The sequence below is a fragment of the Scyliorhinus canicula genome, chromosome 13, assembly GCF_902713615.1.
Source record: "Scyliorhinus canicula chromosome 13, sScyCan1.1, whole genome shotgun sequence".
Classification (NCBI taxonomy): domain Eukaryota; kingdom Metazoa; phylum Chordata; class Chondrichthyes; order Carcharhiniformes; family Scyliorhinidae; genus Scyliorhinus; species Scyliorhinus canicula.
The window spans coordinates 7859959-7880914 of NC_052158.1; the positions used below are offsets into that span (position 1 = coordinate 7859959).

The following is a 20956-nucleotide window of genomic DNA, read 5'->3' on the forward strand; positions in this document are numbered from 1 at the left end:
TATTACTTCTTTAATGATGGACTCTAACAATTTCCCAACAACAGATTTTAAACTAACTGGTTGAGCGTTTCCTACTTTCTACCTCCCTCCCTTTATGAATAAGCATTTTTCCAATCCATTGGATCCTTTCCCGCATCCAGGGAATTTTGGAATATTAACCAATACATCCAGTATCGCTGCTGCTACTTCCTTTGATATCCTAGGGTGTCAGCCATCAGGCCATGGGGATGTGTCTGCCTTTAATCCCAATAGTTTGTACAGTACTTTTTCCCCCCTTGATGACGATTGTTCTATGTTCCTCCCTTTTTATTACCACTGCATTACCTGTTACTATTGGGATGGTCCTACTGTCCTCCACCGTGAAAACTGGAGGCAAAATATTGATTTAGGAACTCTGCCATTTAATAATAATAATCTTTATTGTCACAGATAGGTTTACATTAACACTGCAATGAAGTTACTGTGAAAAGCTCCCTAGCCTCCACATTCTGGCGCCTGTTCTGGTGAAACTGAGGGAGAATGTCCAATTCACCTAACAAGCACGTCTTTTGGAACATGTGGGAGGAAACTGGAGCACCCGGAGGAAACCCACGCAGACAAGGGGAGAACGTGCAGACTCCACACAGAGTGACCCAAGCCAGGAATCGAACCAGGGACCCTTGAGCTGTGAAGCAATCGTACTAATCACTGTGCTACCGTGCCACCCTTTTCTGTGTTCTCCATTATTAATTCCCCAGCACAGGCTGGACACACTAGCTTAATTTGCAGATAGTACATTTGGTTCCTGCGGCTTTAATGAATTTAACTTTGAGTGAGCTCATGCCCCACATGACATAATATTGGACTATTAACTGCAAAAATGGTGCATACGGAGCAGGAGGAGGCCCCTTGTCCCTCAAGCCTCCTCCTCTATTCAACATGATCATGGCTGATCTGAGTGTAACCTCAACCCCACATTCCTGCCAACCCCGATAACCTTCAGCCCCTTCTTTGTTAATCAATAACCTACCTAACTCAATCAGGCCAAGCTCAAGCGCATACTACCAAGTTACCACCAACACGTGTTCCACCAGAGGCCCAAACATCCTGGATCACTGCTACACAAATATCAAATATGCCGACCGCTCTACCGCCCGCCCACACTTTGCCAAATCTGACCACAAGGCTGTGCTCCTGATCCCAGCTTATAAACAAAAACTGAAGCGGGAGAATCCGTCAAAGAAAGTCGTGCATTGTTGGTCTGAGAAATCGGATGATCTCCTACGGGACTGCTTAGAGTCAGTGGACTGGTCAGTATTTTAAAACTCTGCGACCAGCCTGAACGAGGAACTGACTTCATTAGTAAGTATGTAGAACACTGTGTGCCAAAGAAGCAAATCCGCGTGTTTCCCAACCGGAAACCCTGGATGAATAGGGATATCCACTGCTTGCTGAAGTCTAGGTCTGAGGCATTCAAGTCAGGTAACCCTGACCTCTACAAGAAAGCCAGATATGATCTAAAGGAATCCATCAAAGATGCCAGAAGACAGTACTGGACCAAACTCGAGTCCCAGGCTAGCCACACGGATCCCCGCCATCTATGGCAAGGTCTGCAAGACATAACAGGCTACAAGATGAAGGCATGTAAAATTGTCGGCTCCAACGCACCCCTCCCTGATGAGCTCAATACATTCTATGCCCGCTTTGAGCAAGAGGTCAGCGAGTGTGAGCCCTCTAACCCAGAAGCCGCGGATGAACTTGTATCTGAGATCACCACTGCAGATGTCAGAGCAGCCTTCTCGAAGGTCAACCCTCGGAAAGCCACTGGCCCGGATAGGGTACCCGGATGAGCACTCAGGTCTTGCGCGGATCAGCTGGCGGGGGTATTCGCAGACATCTTCAACCTCTCTCTACAACAATCTGAGGTCCCTATCTGCTTCAATAATACGACCATCATCTCTGTACCAAAAAAATGTCAAGAAGCGTGCCTTAATGACTATCATCCAGTGGCTCTGACATCCATCATCATGAAGTGCTTCGAAAGGTTAGTCATAGCATGAATCAACTCCAGCCTCCCAGATCTCCTTGATCCACTACAGTTGTCTACCGCTTCAACAGGTCCACACAGACGCCATCTCCATGGCCCTGCACTCTACCCTGGACCACCTAGATAACAAAGACACCTATGTCAGAGTCCTATTTAGCAACTACAGCTCAGCCTTCAACACCATCATTCCTATGAAACTCATCTACAAACTCCGTGGCCTTGGCCCCAGCTTCAACCTCTGCGACTGGATCCTGAACTTTCTAACCCACAGACCACAATCAGTAAAGATCGGCAACACCTCCTCCACGATCATCCTCAAATCCGGTGCCCCACAAGGCTGCGTCCTCAGCCCCCTACTATACTCCTATACACCTATGACTGTGTGGCCAAATTCCCTTCCAACTTGATTTTCAAATTTGCTGATGACGCCACCGTAGTGGGTCGGATTTCAAACAATGACGAGACAGAGTACAGGAATGAGATAGAGAATCTGGTGAACTGGTGCAACGACAATAATCTCTCCCTCAATGTCAACAAAACGAAGGAGATTATCATTGACTTCAGGAAGCATAGTGGAGAACATGCCCCTGTCTACATCAATGGGAACAAAGTAGAAAGGGTCGAGAGCCTAAAGTTTTTAGGTGTACAGATCACCAACAGACTGTCTTGGTCCACCCATGCCGACATTATAGTTAAGAAAGCCCACCAACGACTTCTTCTTCTCAGAAGACTGAGGAAATTTGGCACGTCAGCTACGACCCTCACCAACTTCTACAGATGCACCATAGAAAGCATTCTTTCTGGTTGTATCACAGTTTGGTATGGAGCCTGCTCTGCCCAAGACCACAGGAAACTACAAAAGGTCGTGAATGTAGCCCAGTCCATCACGCAAACCAGCCTCCCATCCATTGTCTCTAGCTATAATTCCCGCTACCTCAGAAAGGCAGCCAGCATAATTAAGGACCCCACTCACCCCGGACATACTCTCTCTTCCACCTCCTTCCGTCAGAAAAAAGATACCAAAGTTTGAGGTCACATACCAACCGACTCAAGAACAGCTTCTTCCCGACTGCCATCAGACTTTTGAATGGACCTATCTCGTATTAAGTTGATCTTTTCTCTACACCTTGCTATAACTATCATAGACTATCATAGAATTTACAGTGCAGAAGGAGGCCATTCGGCCCATTGAGTCTGCACCGGCTCTTGGAAAGAGCACCTTACCCAAGGTCAACACCTCCACCCTATCCCCATAACCCAGTAACCCCACCCAACACTAAGGGTAATTTTGGACACTAAGGGCAATTTATCATGGCCAATCCACCTAACCTGCACATCTTTGTGACTGTGGGAGGAAACCGGAGCACCCGGAGGAAACCCACGCACACACGGGGAGGATGTGCAGACTCCGCACAGACAATGACCCAAGCCGGAATCGAACCTGGGACCCTGGAGCTGTGAAGCGATTGTGCTATCCACAATGCTACCGTGCTGCCTACATTATATTCTGCAGTCTCTCCTTCTTTCCTCATGTACGGTATGCATTGTTTGTACAGCATGCAAGAAACAATACTTTTCACTGTATGCTATTACATGTGACAATAATAAATCAAATCAAATCAAATCAAATCAAAACTCTGCCTTAAAAATATTCAAAGATTCTTCTTCCATGCATTTTGAGGAAGAGTTCTAGAGACAGAAAGTTTGCGTTAATGTCCCACTCAAAGGGCTTGACCACAAAATCCAGGTTGACACTCCCAGTGTGGTTCTGAGGGAGTGCAGCATTAACAAAGATGCTGTCTTCCAAATAAGACACCAGGTCAAGATCCTGCCCACTCTTCCTGACGGAATGTAAATGATCGTGCAGCACTATTGTGAAAAAAAGTCAGAGAGTTATCCCCAGCAACCTTGGACAATAAATATCCCCGATCTAGCATAAAAGGAACAGATTATTTGGTCATTATCACACTGGTGTGAATATGCCCCCGATCTGCACAAATGAGCTTTTCTAGATTAATAAAATCAGAAGTGACGACAGCTGTTGAGCACTTTTGGACAGCCTGAGATGCTCCATAAATGCAAATCTTTTTATTTAGCAGCGAGCAACACAAATTGGACTATTCTACTCACCCTTCAGGCTGGATTATACCGGTGCCGCATGTTGTTGGAAGTGAATATATTAATGATGCAGTGCTGGGAACTCATAAACATCGCTAAGTAGCTTTGCTTCGCCACAAGTTGTGTTTTCTAACTCTGACTCATCAGGAAACAAGTACAGTCCTGATGCAGTGTTCTGCATCTGAACTGGCTGCTGGCCCAGAGGAAAAAGCAGCAGAGAATGGCGCAAGTGGCATTTGAGATCAGGAAAAGATAAACAGGGATAAACTGGCATGGCTGCCTTGCAATGCCTTGCTCTCCTGGAATGGCGTCTCCTCTACCCTTACAAGGAGACATTTTCATCACAGTCTGATCTTGATTTGACACCCTATTTGACCCCGAGGTAAGTTTTCAAACTCAGTTCCCGTTCACCCATTGCCTACCGCACTCGATGACCTGTACTGGCTCCTTCGCAGGAAAGCTTTGATTTTAAACCCTCATTCTTCTGTTCCAGTTCCTCCATGGCCTCAATTGCCCTTTTTCCATAGTCTCTCTCCTCTGGACTCTACAACGTTGAGATACTGGCCTCGCTGACCTCTCAACCATCCCCGATTTTAATCGCTCACCCGCACAAAAAAAGTCCGCAGATACAGCAAGTGATTATGAAGGCCTACACCACAGGAACGGCAGTAGTTCAAGAAGGCAGCACGGTCGCACAGTGATTAGCACTGCTGCTTCACGGTGCCGAGGTCCCGGGTTCGATCCCAGCTCTGGGTCACTGTGCGTGTGGAGTTTGCACATTCTCCCCGTGTTTGCGTGTGTTTCGCCCCCACAACCCTATGTGCCGGGTAGGTGGATTGATCACGCTAAATTGCTCCCTTAATTGGGAAAAAAGGAATTGGGTACTCTAAATTTATATATTTTTTAAAAGGCAGCAGCTCACTGCCACCTTCTTGAGGCCAATTAGGGCTGAGCAATAAATGCCGTCCTCAACAGCAACACCCACATCCCATAGATTTTTTTTTTAATATTGCAAGAAGATGGAATATAAAATTGGGGAAGTTTTACAGCTATAATTGGCCTTGGCGAGACCATGTCTGGATTTGTGTACAGTTTTCATAGAATTTATAGTGTAGAAGGAGGCCATTCGGCCCATCGACTCTGCAGCAGCCCTTGGAAAGAGCACCCCATTTAAACCCAACATCTTTGACCTCTCCCCGTAACTCAGTCTAACCGTTTCTTTTGGACACTAAGGGCAATTTAGCATGACCAATCCACAACAGCACATCTTTGGACTGTGGGAGGAAATCGGCGCATCCGGAGGCAACCAACCCAGACACGGGGAGAACATGCAGACTCCACACAGACAGTGACCCAGCGGGGAATCAAACCTGGGACCCTGGCACTGTGAAGTCACAGTGCTATCCACTTGTGCTACCGTGCTGCCCGTTTTGAACAGGTTGGCCATTAGAGTTCAGAAGAATAGAGATGATCTTAATGAAACATAGAAGATAAAATAAAATAAATAAATAATCGTTATTGTCACAAGTAGGCTTACATTAATACTGCAATGAAGTTACTGTGAAAAGCCCCTAATCACCACAATGCGGCGCCTGTTCGGGTACACAGAGAGAGAATTCAGAATTCTCTGCTTGTACACGAATTGAACCCGCGCTGCTGGCCTTGTTCTGCACCACAAACCAGCTGTCAAGCCCCCTAAGCCAAACCAGCCCTCCTTTGGGAGGGGATTGGAGAGGGTAAATGCCTGGAGAATGAACCCACTTACTTATTGGGGGAGAGAGAGAGAGAGAGTGGAACTAGGGGACACAGTTTAGAATAAGAGGTCTCCCTTTTAAGACGGAGATGAGGAAATAAGTTTTCTCTCGGTGTTGTAGTCTACGGAATTTTCTTCCCAGAGAGCGGAAGGTGTGTCACTCAATTTATTCCAGATTTCTGATTTCTGAGGTACGTTGTGGCGGGGGGCGGCACCGGTCGGGGGCTCTTTGCAGCCGGCCCGCTGATTCTCAGCCTGTGATGGACCGAGCGGCCATCGTAAAAAACGCCAAGCCCGCCAGCGCCGTCCACACCTGCTCTCAGCCGGCAGGAACTCACCGTTGAAAGTTCCGGGGGCAGCCTGTGGGGGCTGGGGCAAGGGGGGGGTCCAACCTGGGGGAGGGGGGAGGCCTCCGATGTGGCCTGGCCCGCGATCGGGGCCCACCTGCATGGATCCCGCGGCATCCGTTTGATGCTGCTATCAGCAGCTGGAGCGGCGTGAACCGCTCCAGTGCCGTGCTGGCCCCTGTAAGGGCCCAAATTGCTAATCCTAAGGCCGTGAAATGCGACGGTGTTTCCGACGGCGCCAACGCTTAGCCTCAGGATCTCAGAATCCCTCTCTCTCTCTCTCTCGTTCCAAACCGGCCGCCAAACTCCTCTCTCTCTGGTTCCAAACTGGCCAGCTCTATTTATGCAGGGAGTCTGCTAATGATTTCTCCGCCCCCCTCATTGGGGAAGCTCATACTCCCATAGGATTATGGGATTGTCATTAGTCCCCAGCCAATGGTAAGCAGGCAGGTTATAACATCCCTCCCCCCCAAAGTCCAAGGAATCCATTGAAGACCCTGGCGAAGGAGGGCGTCGGACTCATTTTGCCGCAGGCCAGACAGCATTTGCACGAGGCGCTGGATCGGGCGGCGTGTAACGAGATGGAGACCGGCGCTTCCATGATGAACGACGTAATGGTTGTACATCCACGGCCCGTCGGCCCGAGGGTTCCCCCTCTGAGGTGCCCTGTGTCTCCATCTCAGAGTCACAGTCTGCTGCCTCCGTCATCTCGGTGTCTTTATCTCCACGCGGTTCTGTCACAACCTGCGCAGGCTTTGAGTGAGGCACCAGCGGAAGATTGTGAGGAATACTTTCCATTGTGTCTGGTCTCTGTGGCTGTAGGAATGAGCTCCTGGGGCGGGCAATCTGTGGCAGGGATAGTCTCCTGGACCGAACATGGTCTACATGTTTGCGCTGGAGACGCCCCTGGGCTTGTACCTGGTAAGAGTTAGGGCCCGTTTGGCGAAAGATTATGCCAGGGACCCACTGGGCACCACCAGCAAAATTCCGAACGAACACTGGGTCACCGGGCGTAAACTGCCGAATCGGCCGATGCCGAGAAAAACCATGTCCCTGCCGTTCTTGTGTGCGGTGTACTTTTGCGCCAATGTCCGGGAAAACCATGCTAAGGTGGGTGCGAAGTCTCCGGCCCATTAGGAGTTCTGTGGGAGCTACCCCAGTCACCGCTTGGGGGGTGGTCCTATATGAAAACAAAAACCAAGCCAGTCTCGTGTCCATCGACCCGGAAGACTGCTTCTTTAGGCCTCGTTTGAATGTCTGCACTGCGCGCTCCGCCAACCCATTTGAAGCCGGGTGGTAAGGGGCAGTGCGGATATGGCGTATGCCGTTCATCTTCATGAACCTCGCAAACTCCTCACTTGTGAATGGAGTGCCATTGTCCGTGACCAGCACCTCAGGGAGGCCATGCGTACTGAAAGACAAACGCATCTTCTCGATTGTTGCGCAGGACGTTGTGCCTCCCATCTTATGCACCTCTAGCCATTTAGACTGGGCGTCAATTAATAGCAGGAACATGGATCCTTGAAAAGAGCCGGCGAAATCCGCATGCAAGCGCGCCCAAGGCCACCCTGGCCATTCCCAGCGATGTAGGGCCGCGGCCGGCGGAAGCTTCTGATGCTCCTGGCAAATGGAGCAGTTTTGGGCCACCTTCTCAATGTCGGTGTCAAGGCCTGGCCACCAGACATAACTCCGGGCCAACATTTTCATTTTGGTCACACCTGGATGCCCATTGTGCAAGTCTCTCAGTATCAGCTCCTGTCCTTTTAACGGAACAAGCACACGCGTCCCCCACAAAAGGATGCCATCTTCCACGCTGAATTCGGACAGCTTGGAGGAAAATGCCCGCCACTCGCCTGGGAGCTGTCCATGCTGCCCTCCATACAGGACTATGTGCCGAACCTTTGACAGGACTGGCTCTGTCTGGGTCCACTCACGGATCTGTGATGCCGTGACAGGCAAGGTGTCCATAAAATGTAGGGTTGCAACCACCTCACCAGTCATGGGGGTCGACATGGGGCCGGTCGATAAAGTAAATCTGCTCAGTGCGTCGGCATTCCCTATCTGGGTTCCTGGTTTATGTTCCAGAGAATACTCGTATGCAACGAGCAACAAAGCCCAGCGCTGGATCCCAGCGGAAGCAATGGGCGGTATTGGCTTATCCTCTCTGAAAAGTCCCAGCAGAGGCTTATGATCAGTCACGATAGTGAAGTTGCAGCCATATACGTACTGGTGGAAAGTTTCACCGCAAAGACCACTGCCAGGCCCTCCTCCTCGATCTGCGCGTACTTTTTTTCCGCTGCAGTCAATGTGCGGGAGGCGAAAGCTATCGGCCGCTCGGCCCCGTTCTCCATCTTGTGGGGCAGGACGGCCCCAATACCAACGGGGATGCATCACATGTGACGAGCAAAGGCTTTCCAGGATCATAGTGGGTTAGTAACCCAGAAAACAACAATTGTTGTTTTACCCGCCGGAAAGCGGTTTCTTGCGGCTGACCCTAAACCCAGGTGTGATTCTTCTTTAGCAGAAGGTGCAACGGGCCAGCGTAGTTGCAAGATTGGGGAGGAACTTTCCGTAATAGTTTACGAGGCCGAGAAACAAACAAAGACGCGAAGTGTCAGTCGGGGCGGGGGCCTGTTGAATCGCGCGTGCATCTTCTCTGCGACGGGGTGCAAACCTTCGCGGTCCACCCGATATCCCAGGTAGACTACTTCCTTCGCCTGAAAAACGCACTTTGTGCGATGTAAACGGACTCCAGCCTCTGAAAAACATCTAAGGACAGCCTCCAAATTTTCTAAATGTTCCTGCTCCGACGTCCCTGTGATCAAAACGTCATCTAAGGAAACCTCTCAAAATGCCCTCCATAACGGGTTGAAAAATAGCGCAGGCAGAGGATACTCCAAAAGGCAAACGTGTATATTCATACAGGCCCCGGTGTGTATTAATCGTTACATATGGCCGGGAGGCAGCGTCCAGCTCCAACTGTAGGTAGGCGTGACTCGTATCTAATTTTGTGAACGAGAGTCCGCCTGCAAGCTTCGCGTAGAGATCCTCTATGTGAGTCATTGGGTATCGGTCGAGTCGGGAAGCCGTATTCACTGTAAGTTTATAGTCGCCGCACAAGCGACCTGTGGCATCTGGCTTCATTACAGGTACAATTGGTGCTGCCCAGTCGGTGAAACGGATGGGCCTGATGATACCCAAAGTCTCCAAACGAGTGAGCTCCCCTTCTACCTTCTCGAGCAAGGCGTAAGGCACCAGGCATGCCCGGAAATAGCACGGCGTGGCTCCTGGTTCGACTTGGATACAGGGTACATCTGGGTATTGTCCTAGCACCTCAGTCAACCCTCCAGAAACTGTTTGGAGGATGTGTTGCCACTGCAACCGCAAATGGCCCAACCAGTCCCGACCCAACAGGCTGGGCCCATGGCCGCGCGCCCCAGATTCAGTCGGAACGGCGCCTCTAGCGTCCCCTGGACCAGTGTCCGCGACGGGGTCGGCGCCTACAAGTCTGACACGGACATGGCTCCTCATCCATTGGTTCTGGAGAAGGTTCCCTTCGGGGAGGAATGTCCGACGGCCACTGGCGTCGATCCGGACGTCGCCTTGCCCAAGGTACCGCAGGGGTGTGGGGGATGCTTTCGGATGGAAGGGGTTGCGCCTCAAGGCATGCACCTCCATTCCCTGTAGCTCCTGCACTCCCCGTTCTACGCTCTCTCGGGACAATACTATTTGAATGGCCTGTTGAAAAGTAAATGTTGGCTCGGCTAACAACTTTCTCTGTGTGGCCGCATTGTTAATACCGCAAACCAAATGGTCGCGTAACATTTCTGACAAGGTCTCACCATAGTCACAGTACTCCGCAATCCTGCGTAGCCTAGATAGAAAGTCGGCAAGGGATTCTCCTGGGGTCCTTTCAGCGGTATTAAACCGGTAACGCTGGACTATCGTGGATGGGGTTGGGTTAAAATGTTGCCCCACTAAGTTCACAAGTTCATCAAACGTTTTGGTGTCTGGCGCAGCTGGGTACATAAGGCTCCTAATCACCCCAAACGTATGTGGGCCGCAGGCGGTGAGCAATATGACCACCTGGCGCTCGTTTTCAGTGATGTTGTTTGCCCGGAAATAGTAACGCATCCTTTGTGCGTACTAGTTCCAGCTTTCCAGCGCAGCATCAAAAATATCCAAATGTCCATACAGAGGCATGGTGTAATAGAAAACAACTTCCAATCTGTATCCAACACAAATCCAGGGACGTGGCTTCAACAGTGCAGACAGCTATTCACTTTAACCCTCGTCGCCAGTTTTGTGAGGGCCACGAAGAATCAAGCACGAGTTTTCAGGATACAAAGAAATAAGATTTATTTACAAATTAACATATATATTATATATATATATATATATATATATGTGTGTGTGTGTGTGTGTGTGTGTGTATATATCTATATTTATAGATATACACACATGAGCAACAGCAGCTTCTCTTGCTGCTCACTCCTCTCTCTCTCTGGTTCCAAACTGGCCAGTTCTATTTATGCAGGGAGTCTGCTAATAATTTCTCCGACCCCCTCATTGGGGAAGCTCATACTCCCACAGGATTGTGGGATTGTCATTAGTCCCCAGCCAATGGTAAGCAGGCAAGTTATAACAATAACCTAGTTCAGGGTCTCAGTTCTTCCATTAACCATTGTGCAAGTCAACAAGTTAACCTTCAATCTTCAAGGTGGTTTTCAATTAGACACACAGAACATGTCTGGAGAAAAGACAAATTTCAGAGCTGGGATCTGAACAAAAAGAATGTCTGTGTCCTTCACGCCTTTAACTGCCGGTTAAAGGGAGTGGACATTTTATACAGTACAGTACACGCAAACCGGACAGGACCTAACGCATAAATTATCTGCTGTCCACAGTTTGAAACGAAGACAAAGCAGGAGCAACAACAAAAATACGAGCAAATACGATTTCCCTCGATGTTTGCAACCCAGTGACCCACCCCCCTCCTACTTTACACCAACCACAACACTTCAGAAGTATTTAACTGGCGTTGGGACCAGTTGCGATCCAATTGCATTTAATTTTAAATAAAGTTGATTCATTTTAAAGCCTATTTCTAGCTGTTGTGGGTAAGATCAACTGGCAGGCACAGGGTCCCCTAACAAAATGCACATTTACAATTGGCCTTCAGGACAGGAGTACTTGTGCAGCAATCACTGGGAATTAAGGGCGGGGGTTACATTGGGGCTCAAGCACAGGGCAGAGCTCAGTGACATTCAGCACGTGTGCAATGCTGGCTGTTTATTGTGACTGTAACAGGGCTGCAACATCTTGTGGGAACACACAGCGACACCAAAACAGGTTGCAGGGCAGAGCGGATACAAAAATGTGCAACTTTTAACTTCCTCCCTGTAACTAGTCCCTTGCTGTAACTTGCTGAGCTACAATGTAACAGGTCGTGAAACTGACGATCGGAAACTCACCAAGAGGCGCGTGGACGCCGTGAGCATCGTGATCAACCTCTCCCGGGAAGCATTTACTCCAATACAGGAGGGGCCGGTCTGAGATTTTGTTTCAAAAAGACAACAGAAAAATAAAAAGACAAAATCCTCAGTCGGAGCTGTTCCAGCAGCTGTTGGGATTGGGGAGGGATCGGTTCTGCAAGGAAACAGCAAGAGTTTAGAGTTCACCAGAGCCAGCTCCAACTTCCGTCTGCTTCCCAGCTCTGTCTGCATTCAAAATAAATGCAAGGATAAAGTGCAAACGTGCAGGGGTGTCTGCAGATTATGGAGGCGTTTGAACATTCGTGTGCTGATGATCATTGTTAATGAAAGCAGCCCGGAATGTCATTTTTGTGAATGTTTGCTGGGTGGGTGGGTGGGTGGGGGGGAATGTTTTTTTTAAAGCAATGCTAATCTAGAGTGGCGAATTAAAAGCAAGCGTGGGTTTAAATCCGATCACCCTTGTGGTTCATTTGCATGAGACCGGATTATGGTGGGAGAGGAATTTATTTAATTTGTTCACACCCGGTCATTGTACCTATGTAAGATTTTCTTTTTTTAAATCCCCTCACTGTTGCAATGGTACAGTCCAGCATTCGAGGCGCTCTTAATATCAAATGTCAACAAAGCCCAATATTGCCAAGGTCAGGCGATCAAAGAGTTCAGTCTCTTGGCCAAACATGTTCACACAAATTGAAAAATGTTGTTTACGGTATGAGGCAAAACAACACCTTAATACAGTGGTGGGCACAGGAAGCAAGTAGAATTTTTGATAGAGCTCATTGTACAAATCATCCCTTCAGGGTCGAGAGTATTCTCCACAAGACATTGAACAGGACGAGGTTTGGGTTGGTAAGGCAATAGGGGGATGGGAGCTTTTGATCTGACCAATAACATTGACACGATCCTGCTATTCAAAGCCATCTTTTTGTTCAACCTCCTGTTATTTTCAGCGTTTAATTGTGCACTCCCATCTATCGAGCAGAATGTGACAGGCAGAGCTAAGTGATCCCTATTAATAATCTTTGTTATTGTCACAAGTAGGCTTACATTAACACTATAATGAAGTTACGGTGAAAAGCCCCTAGTCGCCGCATTCTGGCACCTGTTTGGGTACACGGAGGGAGAATTCAGAATGTCCAATTCACCTAATGGAAAGGAAACCGGAGCACCCGGAGGAAACCCACGCAGATACAGGGAGAATGTGCAGACTCTGTACAGACAGTGATCCAAGCAGGAATCGAACCTGGGACCCCAGCGCTGTGAAACGACAATGATAACCACTGTGCTACCAAGCCACATTCAGTGAGGAATGGTGGTGGACAATCAAACAACTCGCTGGAGGAGGAGGCTCCACAAGTACCCCCATCCTCAGTGATGGAGGGACCCACGGAACATCAGTGCAAAAGGCAAGGATGGAGCATTTCCAGCCATCATCAACCAGAGGTGCTGAGTGGACCACCTTCACAAAAGCAATTTGGGATGGGCAATAAGTACTGGCCCAGACAGCAAAGCGCACATCCCTTGAATACATTAAAAATCACCTTGGACATCCCCTGCATTAGACATGCTGATCTTCAGCCAATTCAATTTGTTCTGCATGATATCACAAATGGCAAAAGACACTGGACAAAGCAAAAGCCACAGGCCCTGACAACATAGTGACAATACAAAACAAGTCATACCTAGCTACATACAACACTGGCATCTACTTCACAATATCCAATCCACCTTCCCCATCAGCCTCCCCTTGCTTATTAGCAAAGCGATAGAAGGTGTTGTTGATTGTGTTATCAGGTGGCACTAATTCAACAATAACCTGCTCACAGAAGCTCAGTTTGAGCCCTGCCAAGGGTCACTCACTCCTGACCTCTTTACAGCCTTGGTTCAAACAGACAAAAGAGCTGAATGCCAGAGGTGAAGTGAGAGTGAGTGCCCTTGATATCAAGACAGCATTTGACTGAGTGTGGCATCAAGGAGCCCTAGGTAAACAGGACAGTAAGAAGTCTTACAACACCTGGTTAAAGTCCAACAGGTTTGTTTCAAACACGAGCTTTCGGAGCACTGCTCCTTCCTCAGGTGAATGGAGCAGTGCTCCGAAACCTTGTGTTTGAAACAAACCTGTTGGACTTTAACCTGGTGTTGTAAGACTTCTTACTGTGATCACCCCAGTCCAACGCAGGCATCTCCACATCATAAGTAAACAGGAGTCAATGAGAAGGGGGAGGTCGGTGGGGGGGGGGGGGGGGGGGGGGGGGGGGGGGGGGGGGGATTCTCCACTGTTTGGAGTTATACTTAGCAGAAAGAAAGGTGGTTGTGGTGGTTAGAGGCCAATTCTCTCAATCCCAAGAGATCACTGCAGGAGTTCCTCAGGGCAGTGTCCTCGGTCCAACCATCTTCAGCTGCTTCATCAATGACCTTTCTTCCAACATGAGGTCAGAAGTGGAATGTTCATTCAGGATTGCACAATGTTCAATATCATTTTCAACTCCTCAGACACAGAAACAGTTCTTGCTCATGAGCAGCAAGACCTAACCAAATTTCAACAGAGCCCCATGTGCAGCGCGTACAGCCAGGTGCTTCCCAGCACTCACAGAACTGAGGAACACTATACTATACTACACTTTATTCCCTAGGCAGGACCACCTCACCAAGGCTTCAATTAGCCCCATTTCCTGCACAAGAGCAACACTCACCAGAATCCCTGACAGTGCCAGGCTGGCACCCAGGTGGCACTGCCAAGGTGTCCAGAAGGAAACCAGCTGGGGGCCTACTATCCCCTGGGAGAGCAAGTCACTCAGGTCAAGGCCAGTTAGGGATGGGCAATAAATGCTGGTCCTGCCAGTGACACCCATGACCCATGTATGAATAAACAAAAATACATTGGGACCTGAATGCATAAGCTTCTAGCTTGGAGGTGAGCTTACTGCCCACAGAACTATGACAGAGATAGAGAAATCTGTGGAAGCTGCCGAACACCATGGCAATGAAGAAAGATAACTGAGTGCAGGGAGAAACACAGCAGGTAAAGTCTTGAAAAGATTTGAGCTTATGCAGTCTCTTTTAAAAATTTATTTACAGGATGTGGGACTAGCATTTATTGCCCAGCCCTGGTTGCCTTGAGAAGGTGGTGAACTGCCTTCTTGAAGCTGCTGTAGCCATGTAAAATGGCCACCTGCAAAGGACCATGGGAATTGTGGTCAATTTGGGACACAGACAGATACACAGCCTCTGTGTATTGCACATGTATTGATCTCTGTATGTGCATGTATATAAGGGGTTAATATGTAATCAGTAGCACCACATGATCACTAGAGGGCCGGACCAACAGGGGTATAAAAAGCAACCATATTGTGTCTCTCCCTCTCTCTTGGGTGCACTGTGACCAGGGCAGTATCAGATTAGTTCAGATGACTAGTGGAGTTACGTATAGTTACTGTAGTTAGATCTTGTTAACATTACCACTAGTATCAAAGTTAAAGTAAAGAACTCAGGCAATTATTGTTATAGTTACTCAATAAACCTTTTGTTACTACTGGACGAGTTTGAGTATAGTTCATCAAGATTCAGAAGACCTCATCATTAACCAAGGATTGAGTAGCACACGTTACCTACCACACAGGTAACAAAACAATGCAAAGAAACCAGACTTGGCTGAAACTTGTATCCATTATGAGTCGATAACCATTTTCTCCAGAACAATAGAGTTTGAATCAAGGAGTTACAACAGTAGCAGACTAACCAGCGCCACGCCCCCCCCCCCTTTATTTGGAAAGGCCTATGTGCCTGGGACAATGATAGCTGGGACCCGCCCAGCCATCGAGGTACTCGCCCACTAATTGGCTGAGATCGATGAAGGTGATTGAAAACCCGATCGATCCATTGGACCCAGAGTAAGGACCGCCCAAAAGGGTGCGAAACAGATGAAGGATAAAAAGCCCTGCGCACTAGAGATCGATCTCTTTTGGGACCAGCCTGTGTACGACCAACTGCAGCAGAACAACCAAGTTCAAGGACCCACGACGAGCCCAGCTGGGACGAACCCAACAACTTCCAAACCGACCACGTGGACCCAGATAGAGGCCTTATCACGCATGACGCCAGTCACTCAAAGTCAAGTAAAGGTCATCTGAGTCGTTAAGTGTAGTTTAGTACGGAGCCGCACGTGTTATTGCATGGAGATACAAGTCTTGTGTTATTAATAAACTGTGTTTGTGAGCTAAGATATTAGGTAGGTACACCCAACGTGCTGTAAATTGGGTCTTTTTGTGGTCTTTGTAGCAGTTGGATAAAACTGAGTGGCTTCCTAGGCCGAGACGTTTCGAGCCTGGGTCCCTCGTGTCTCTAGTCCAGTGACAATACAACTGCAGCACCACTACCGCGTGTTAACGATATATAAATGTAAGTCTTTATTTCTTTCAAACATTTAAATCATAGAATCCCTACAGTGCAGAAGGAGGGGCCACTTGGCCCATCATGTTTGCACCGGCACTTGGAAAGTGCACTCTAATTAATCTCACATCTCCACCCTATCCGTGTAATTCAGTAACCTCACCTAACCTTTTGGACACAAAAGGGCAATTTATCATGGCCAATCCACCTCACCTGGACTTCTTTGGACTGTGGGAGGAAACCAGAGCACCCGAAGGAACCCACGCAGACATGGGGTGAAGTGCAAACTCCACACAGACAGTTACCTGAAGCTGAAATTGAACTCGGGACCCTGGAGCTGTGAGGGGGCAATGCTAACCACTGCTACCGGGGGTTTTGGGGGAGGGGGGGGGGGGGGGGTGGTTTATTGTGTGAAGAAATTCCCATCAAATTGTTACCATCAAAGCAAATTGTTACCATCAGTTACTTGTGGTACTGGTTCTTCCAGTTACAAGTATATAATTGGTAGCCATGATGTGGGGATGCCGGCATTGGACTGGGGTGAGCACAGTAAGAAGTCTTACAACACCAGGTTAAAGTCCAACAGGTTTGTTTCAAACACGAGCTTTCGGAGCACTGCTCCTTCCTCATTCACCTGAGGAAGGAGCAGTGCTCCGAAAGCTCATGTTTGAAACATACCTGTTGGACTTTAAGACTTTAAAACCTGTAAGACTTCTTACAGTATATAATTGTACTTCCCTACCGTCTGAGGCTATTCGTGAAGGCCCGCCTTCTCAAACTTGTTGTTTGCTTGAGGTGTGGTGTTCTTCAAGTTAAATCACCACCAGTCAGCTCTCCTACTCACAGAGACTATGGCGACTTTATTTTCAAAAATATTTTAATAGAATTGCAAACAATTCTACCTCATGACCTTGAGCACCTCCATCATATCTTTTCTCACCGAGGTCCCAGGTTCAAATCCCGGCCCTGGGTCACTGTCCGTGTGGAGTTTGCACATTCTCCCCATATCTGCGTGAGCCTCACCCCCACAACCCAAAGAGAGGCAGTGTAGATGGATTGGCCACGCTAAATTGCTCCTTAATTGGAAAAAAAACATGTCCCTTCTAAACTTTCTCTTCCTTAAACCAGACAGCTCAACTTCTCCAAAATACCCACATTGTTGAAACCTCTCACCCTTGCAACCGTTCTCATGTATCTTTTCTGCACCTGCTCTAAAATCTTCACCTGTTCCTAAAGTATGGTTTCCAGAATTGGACACAATATTCCAATTTAAACCTGAATCCGTGTTTTATAAAGGTTCATCCCATTACTTGCAACTTCACTCTATGCCTCTACTTATTAAGTCCAGGTTCCTAATACCTTTCTGACCACTATCTCAACCTGCCCTGTCACCTTCAATGACTTGTACACATTTACAACACCACCCCCCCCCCCCCCCCCCCCACCCGCCCCAGCCCTTTATTTCTGCATCGCATTCAGAACTTCCTACTAGTTAAGTAGTTAAAGCATTCAGTGGCTATTTGTTAAGAGGGTAATAAGTTTGTAAGGGAGCAACTGCCCACCCACTCCTGCAGCCTTGTGACGTTTATCTATTGGAGGAGACAACCTAAGGTTTTGGATGTGTCTTTGTTTGGGTGGAGAGTGGGAGGTCCACAGGGGGTCGCTTACACAGATCAAGGAGGAAACGGTGGGGGGGAGGGGTGGGGAGGTAGTTAGGAGGAGCCTTCAGGCAGGAGCTGTCTCGCTGGCAGGTAATGCTGGTTAACGGAGGCGAGGTGGGAAAGGTGACCACCAGGGATGGCCGTGAGGGGTGGCTGAGGGAGTGGGGGGGAGGGAGATGACACATGGCAGTGTTGGTGGAGAAGCGTGGTCATGGGCGGAGAAGGGGGCATCTATGAAATTAAAGGGACAGAATCGGTAGGGGAAGATGGCGTACAGTAGAGGGGAGTGGAGGGGCTGCCCTCTAGCAAGGCTGATAACATGGAACACGCGGGGGCTAAACACCGGTAAAGAGGTCTCGGGTCTTTGCGCACTCAAGGAGTCTGAAGGAGGGGGTGGTCTTTCTGCAGGAGACACACCTCTGGGTGAGGGATCAGGTTTGGCTGAGAAAGGGATAGGTGGGTCAGGGTTGATTCGAAGTCATGGGGGTGGCCATTTTGCTGGGTAAAAAGATGGGGTTTGTGAATGCGAAGGAAGTGAGGGACCTGGGGGGAGGAGGAGAGATACGTGATGGTAAATGGGGTGTTGGAGGGGACGCCGGTGGTGCCAGTGAATGTATACGCACTGAATTGGAAAAATGTGGTGTTCGTGAGTGAGCTGCTGGGTGCAATTCCAGACTTGGCCACACATCAGTTGATTGTGGGTGGAGACTTCAATTGTGTGCAGGAACCGAGGGTGGGCTGCGGATAGCGAAGGAGCTGGGAGGGTTTATGGAAAAGATGGATATGGTGGACTCGTGGAGGCATAGGAACCCGTGGGGAGAGAGAGTACTCCTTCTCACAGATGTATAACGTATACTCCAGAATCAATTTTTCCGTGGTGAGCCATGAGGTGTTGGTGGGGTTGGTGGGGGCAGAGTACGTGAGGATAGTAACCTTGGACCATGCGCCTCACCGACTGGAGGTTCAACTTAGCTCAGGACGGGAGCAGTGGCCGAGATGGAGGTTAGACTCGGAGTTGTTAGCGGACAGGGGATTCTACGATAAGGTGCGGTCGGTGACTAAGGACAACGTGGAGCTGAACCAAAACAGGAAGTTTCAGGGACAGTTTGACAGATTGATGATGGGAAGGGTGGTTGGGCAGCTACGGAGGGTGAGGGGGAGCAGTATGAATATGGAGAGAAGACGAGTCGCATGTTAGCCCATCAGCGGGCAGCACGGTGGCGCAGTGGGTTAGCCCTGCTACCTCACAACGCCGAGGTCCCAGGTTCGCTCCTGGCTCTGGGTCACTGTCTGTGTGGAGTTTGCACATTCTCCCTGTGTCTGCGTGGGTTTCGCCCCCACAACCCAAAGATGTGCAGGCTAGGTGGATTGGCCACGCTAAATTGCCTCTTAATTGGAAAATATTAATTGGGTACTCTAAATTTATTTTAAAAAGTTAGCCCATCAGCTACGGAGGCAGGCCGTGTCCAGAGAAATCCTGAGAGTACGGACAGGGAAGGAGGAGGTAGTGTCGGAGCCAGGGAAGATAAACAAGGCTTTTAGGGATATTACGAGGAATTGTACAGGGCAGACCTGGGAGAGTGAAGAGGGGAACATGGGGCCGTTCTTAAACGGGCTTGAATTTCCACGGCTGGGTGAGGAGAGCAGGCAGACGTTAGAAGAGCCTTTAGGGCTGAGAGAGGTAATGGAGAGTATAAGAGGGATGAAGTTGGGGAAGGCCCCAGGGCCAAAGGGTCACCCGGCAGAATTTTATAAGGTGTTTGTGGCGGAATTGGCTTCATACCTACTGGGGGCATTAGCAAGGCGCTGGAGAAGGGGGAGCTGTAGAGACAATGACACAGGTGACAATTATGCTAACACCAATGAGGGGGGAGGAACAGTACTGGCCTATATCACTGTTAACTACAGACGTGACAGTGCTGGCTAAGTTAGTGACGGGGAGGATGGAAAGATGCATTCCGGGGGTGGTTGCAGAAGATCAAACAGACTTTGTACAAGGCAGGCAACTCTCGTGTAATATAAGGCGATTATTGAATGTGATCATGACCCCGTCGAGAGTACGGGTACCGGAGGTGGCGGTGTCTATGGACGCACAGAAGGCATTTGACCGGGTGGAGTGGCGGTATCTGTCCCAGGTCTTGGAAAGGCTTGAGTCAAAGTTTGTGGCATGGGTACATCTGCTGTATGTGGCCCCGGTGGCAAGTGTACAGACCAATGAGATGAGCTCACGGAGTTGGGTTGCATAGGGGAATGAGGCAAGGGTGCCCACTGTCACCGCTACTGTTTGAGCTGGCGATAGAGCCGTTGGCAATGGCCCTTAGGATTAGGAGGAGGAGGGAGCACCGGGTGTCACTGTACATGGTCGATCTGCTATTATATGTGTCCGACCCGCTGAAGAGTATGGGAAGGATTATGAGCCTATTAGAGAGGTTTGGGGCTTTCCCGGGTTCTAAGTTGAACATGGGGAAAAGTGAGGTGTTCCTAGTGAACGTGGCAGGTCACAAGCTAATTTAGGGGTGTTGCCATTTAGGGTAGCGAGGGATAGGTTTAGGTATCTGGGGATCCAAATGACAAGGGAATGGCGACGCTACATAAGTGGAACTTCACAATGTTGGTGGAGGGAAAAAAGGAGGCCTTCAGGAGGTGTGATACGCTGCACTTGATGCTGGTGGGGAGGGTTCAAGTGGTGAAAATGAACGTCCTGCCAGGGTTATATTTATTTTTCCAGCCGATATTTATTCCAAAGGCCTTTTTTCGGAAGTTGGACACAGTCATTTCAGAGTTTATATAGGCGTGGAAGGTGCCAAGGGTGAAGAGGGCCCTGCTACTGAGGGAGAAGGGGTGGTTGGCATTTATAAACCCTGCTGCACTATTATTGGGCAGCAAATGTGAAGAAAGTGAGGTGGTGGTGGGGAGGAGAGGGATTAGAATGGGTTAGGATGGAGGAAGAGTACTGTAAAGGCTTCAGCCTGAGGACCATGGTGATGGCATCCTACCACTGGCACTGAGGAGATATACGGAATGTCCGGTTGTACAGTCCACAGTTAGGGTGTGGAGCCAGCTGAGGAGACACTTTAGGATAGAGGGGATGTCGGTGATAACACCATTGTGTGAGAACTATGGGTTCAAACTGGGAGGAGATGGATAGTATGTAGAGGAGGTGGAGA

At 49.0% G+C, this 20956-nt stretch overlaps 1 protein-coding gene across 1 annotated transcript in view; it reads right to left on the reverse strand.

Annotated features, from left to right (window-relative positions):
• LOC119976048 (carnitine O-acetyltransferase-like) overlaps nucleotides 1-12078 on the reverse strand; it is a 62665-nt gene extending 50587 nt beyond the window's left edge. The window contains exon 1 of the mRNA XM_038816162.1: nucleotides 11719-12078. Within this exon, the coding sequence (XP_038672090.1) occupies nucleotides 11719-11970 (252 nt within the window). The 5' untranslated portion in view covers nucleotides 11971-12078. The remainder of the gene's footprint in view (nucleotides 1-11718) is intronic.
• Nucleotides 12079-20956: the final 8878 nt, after the last annotated feature.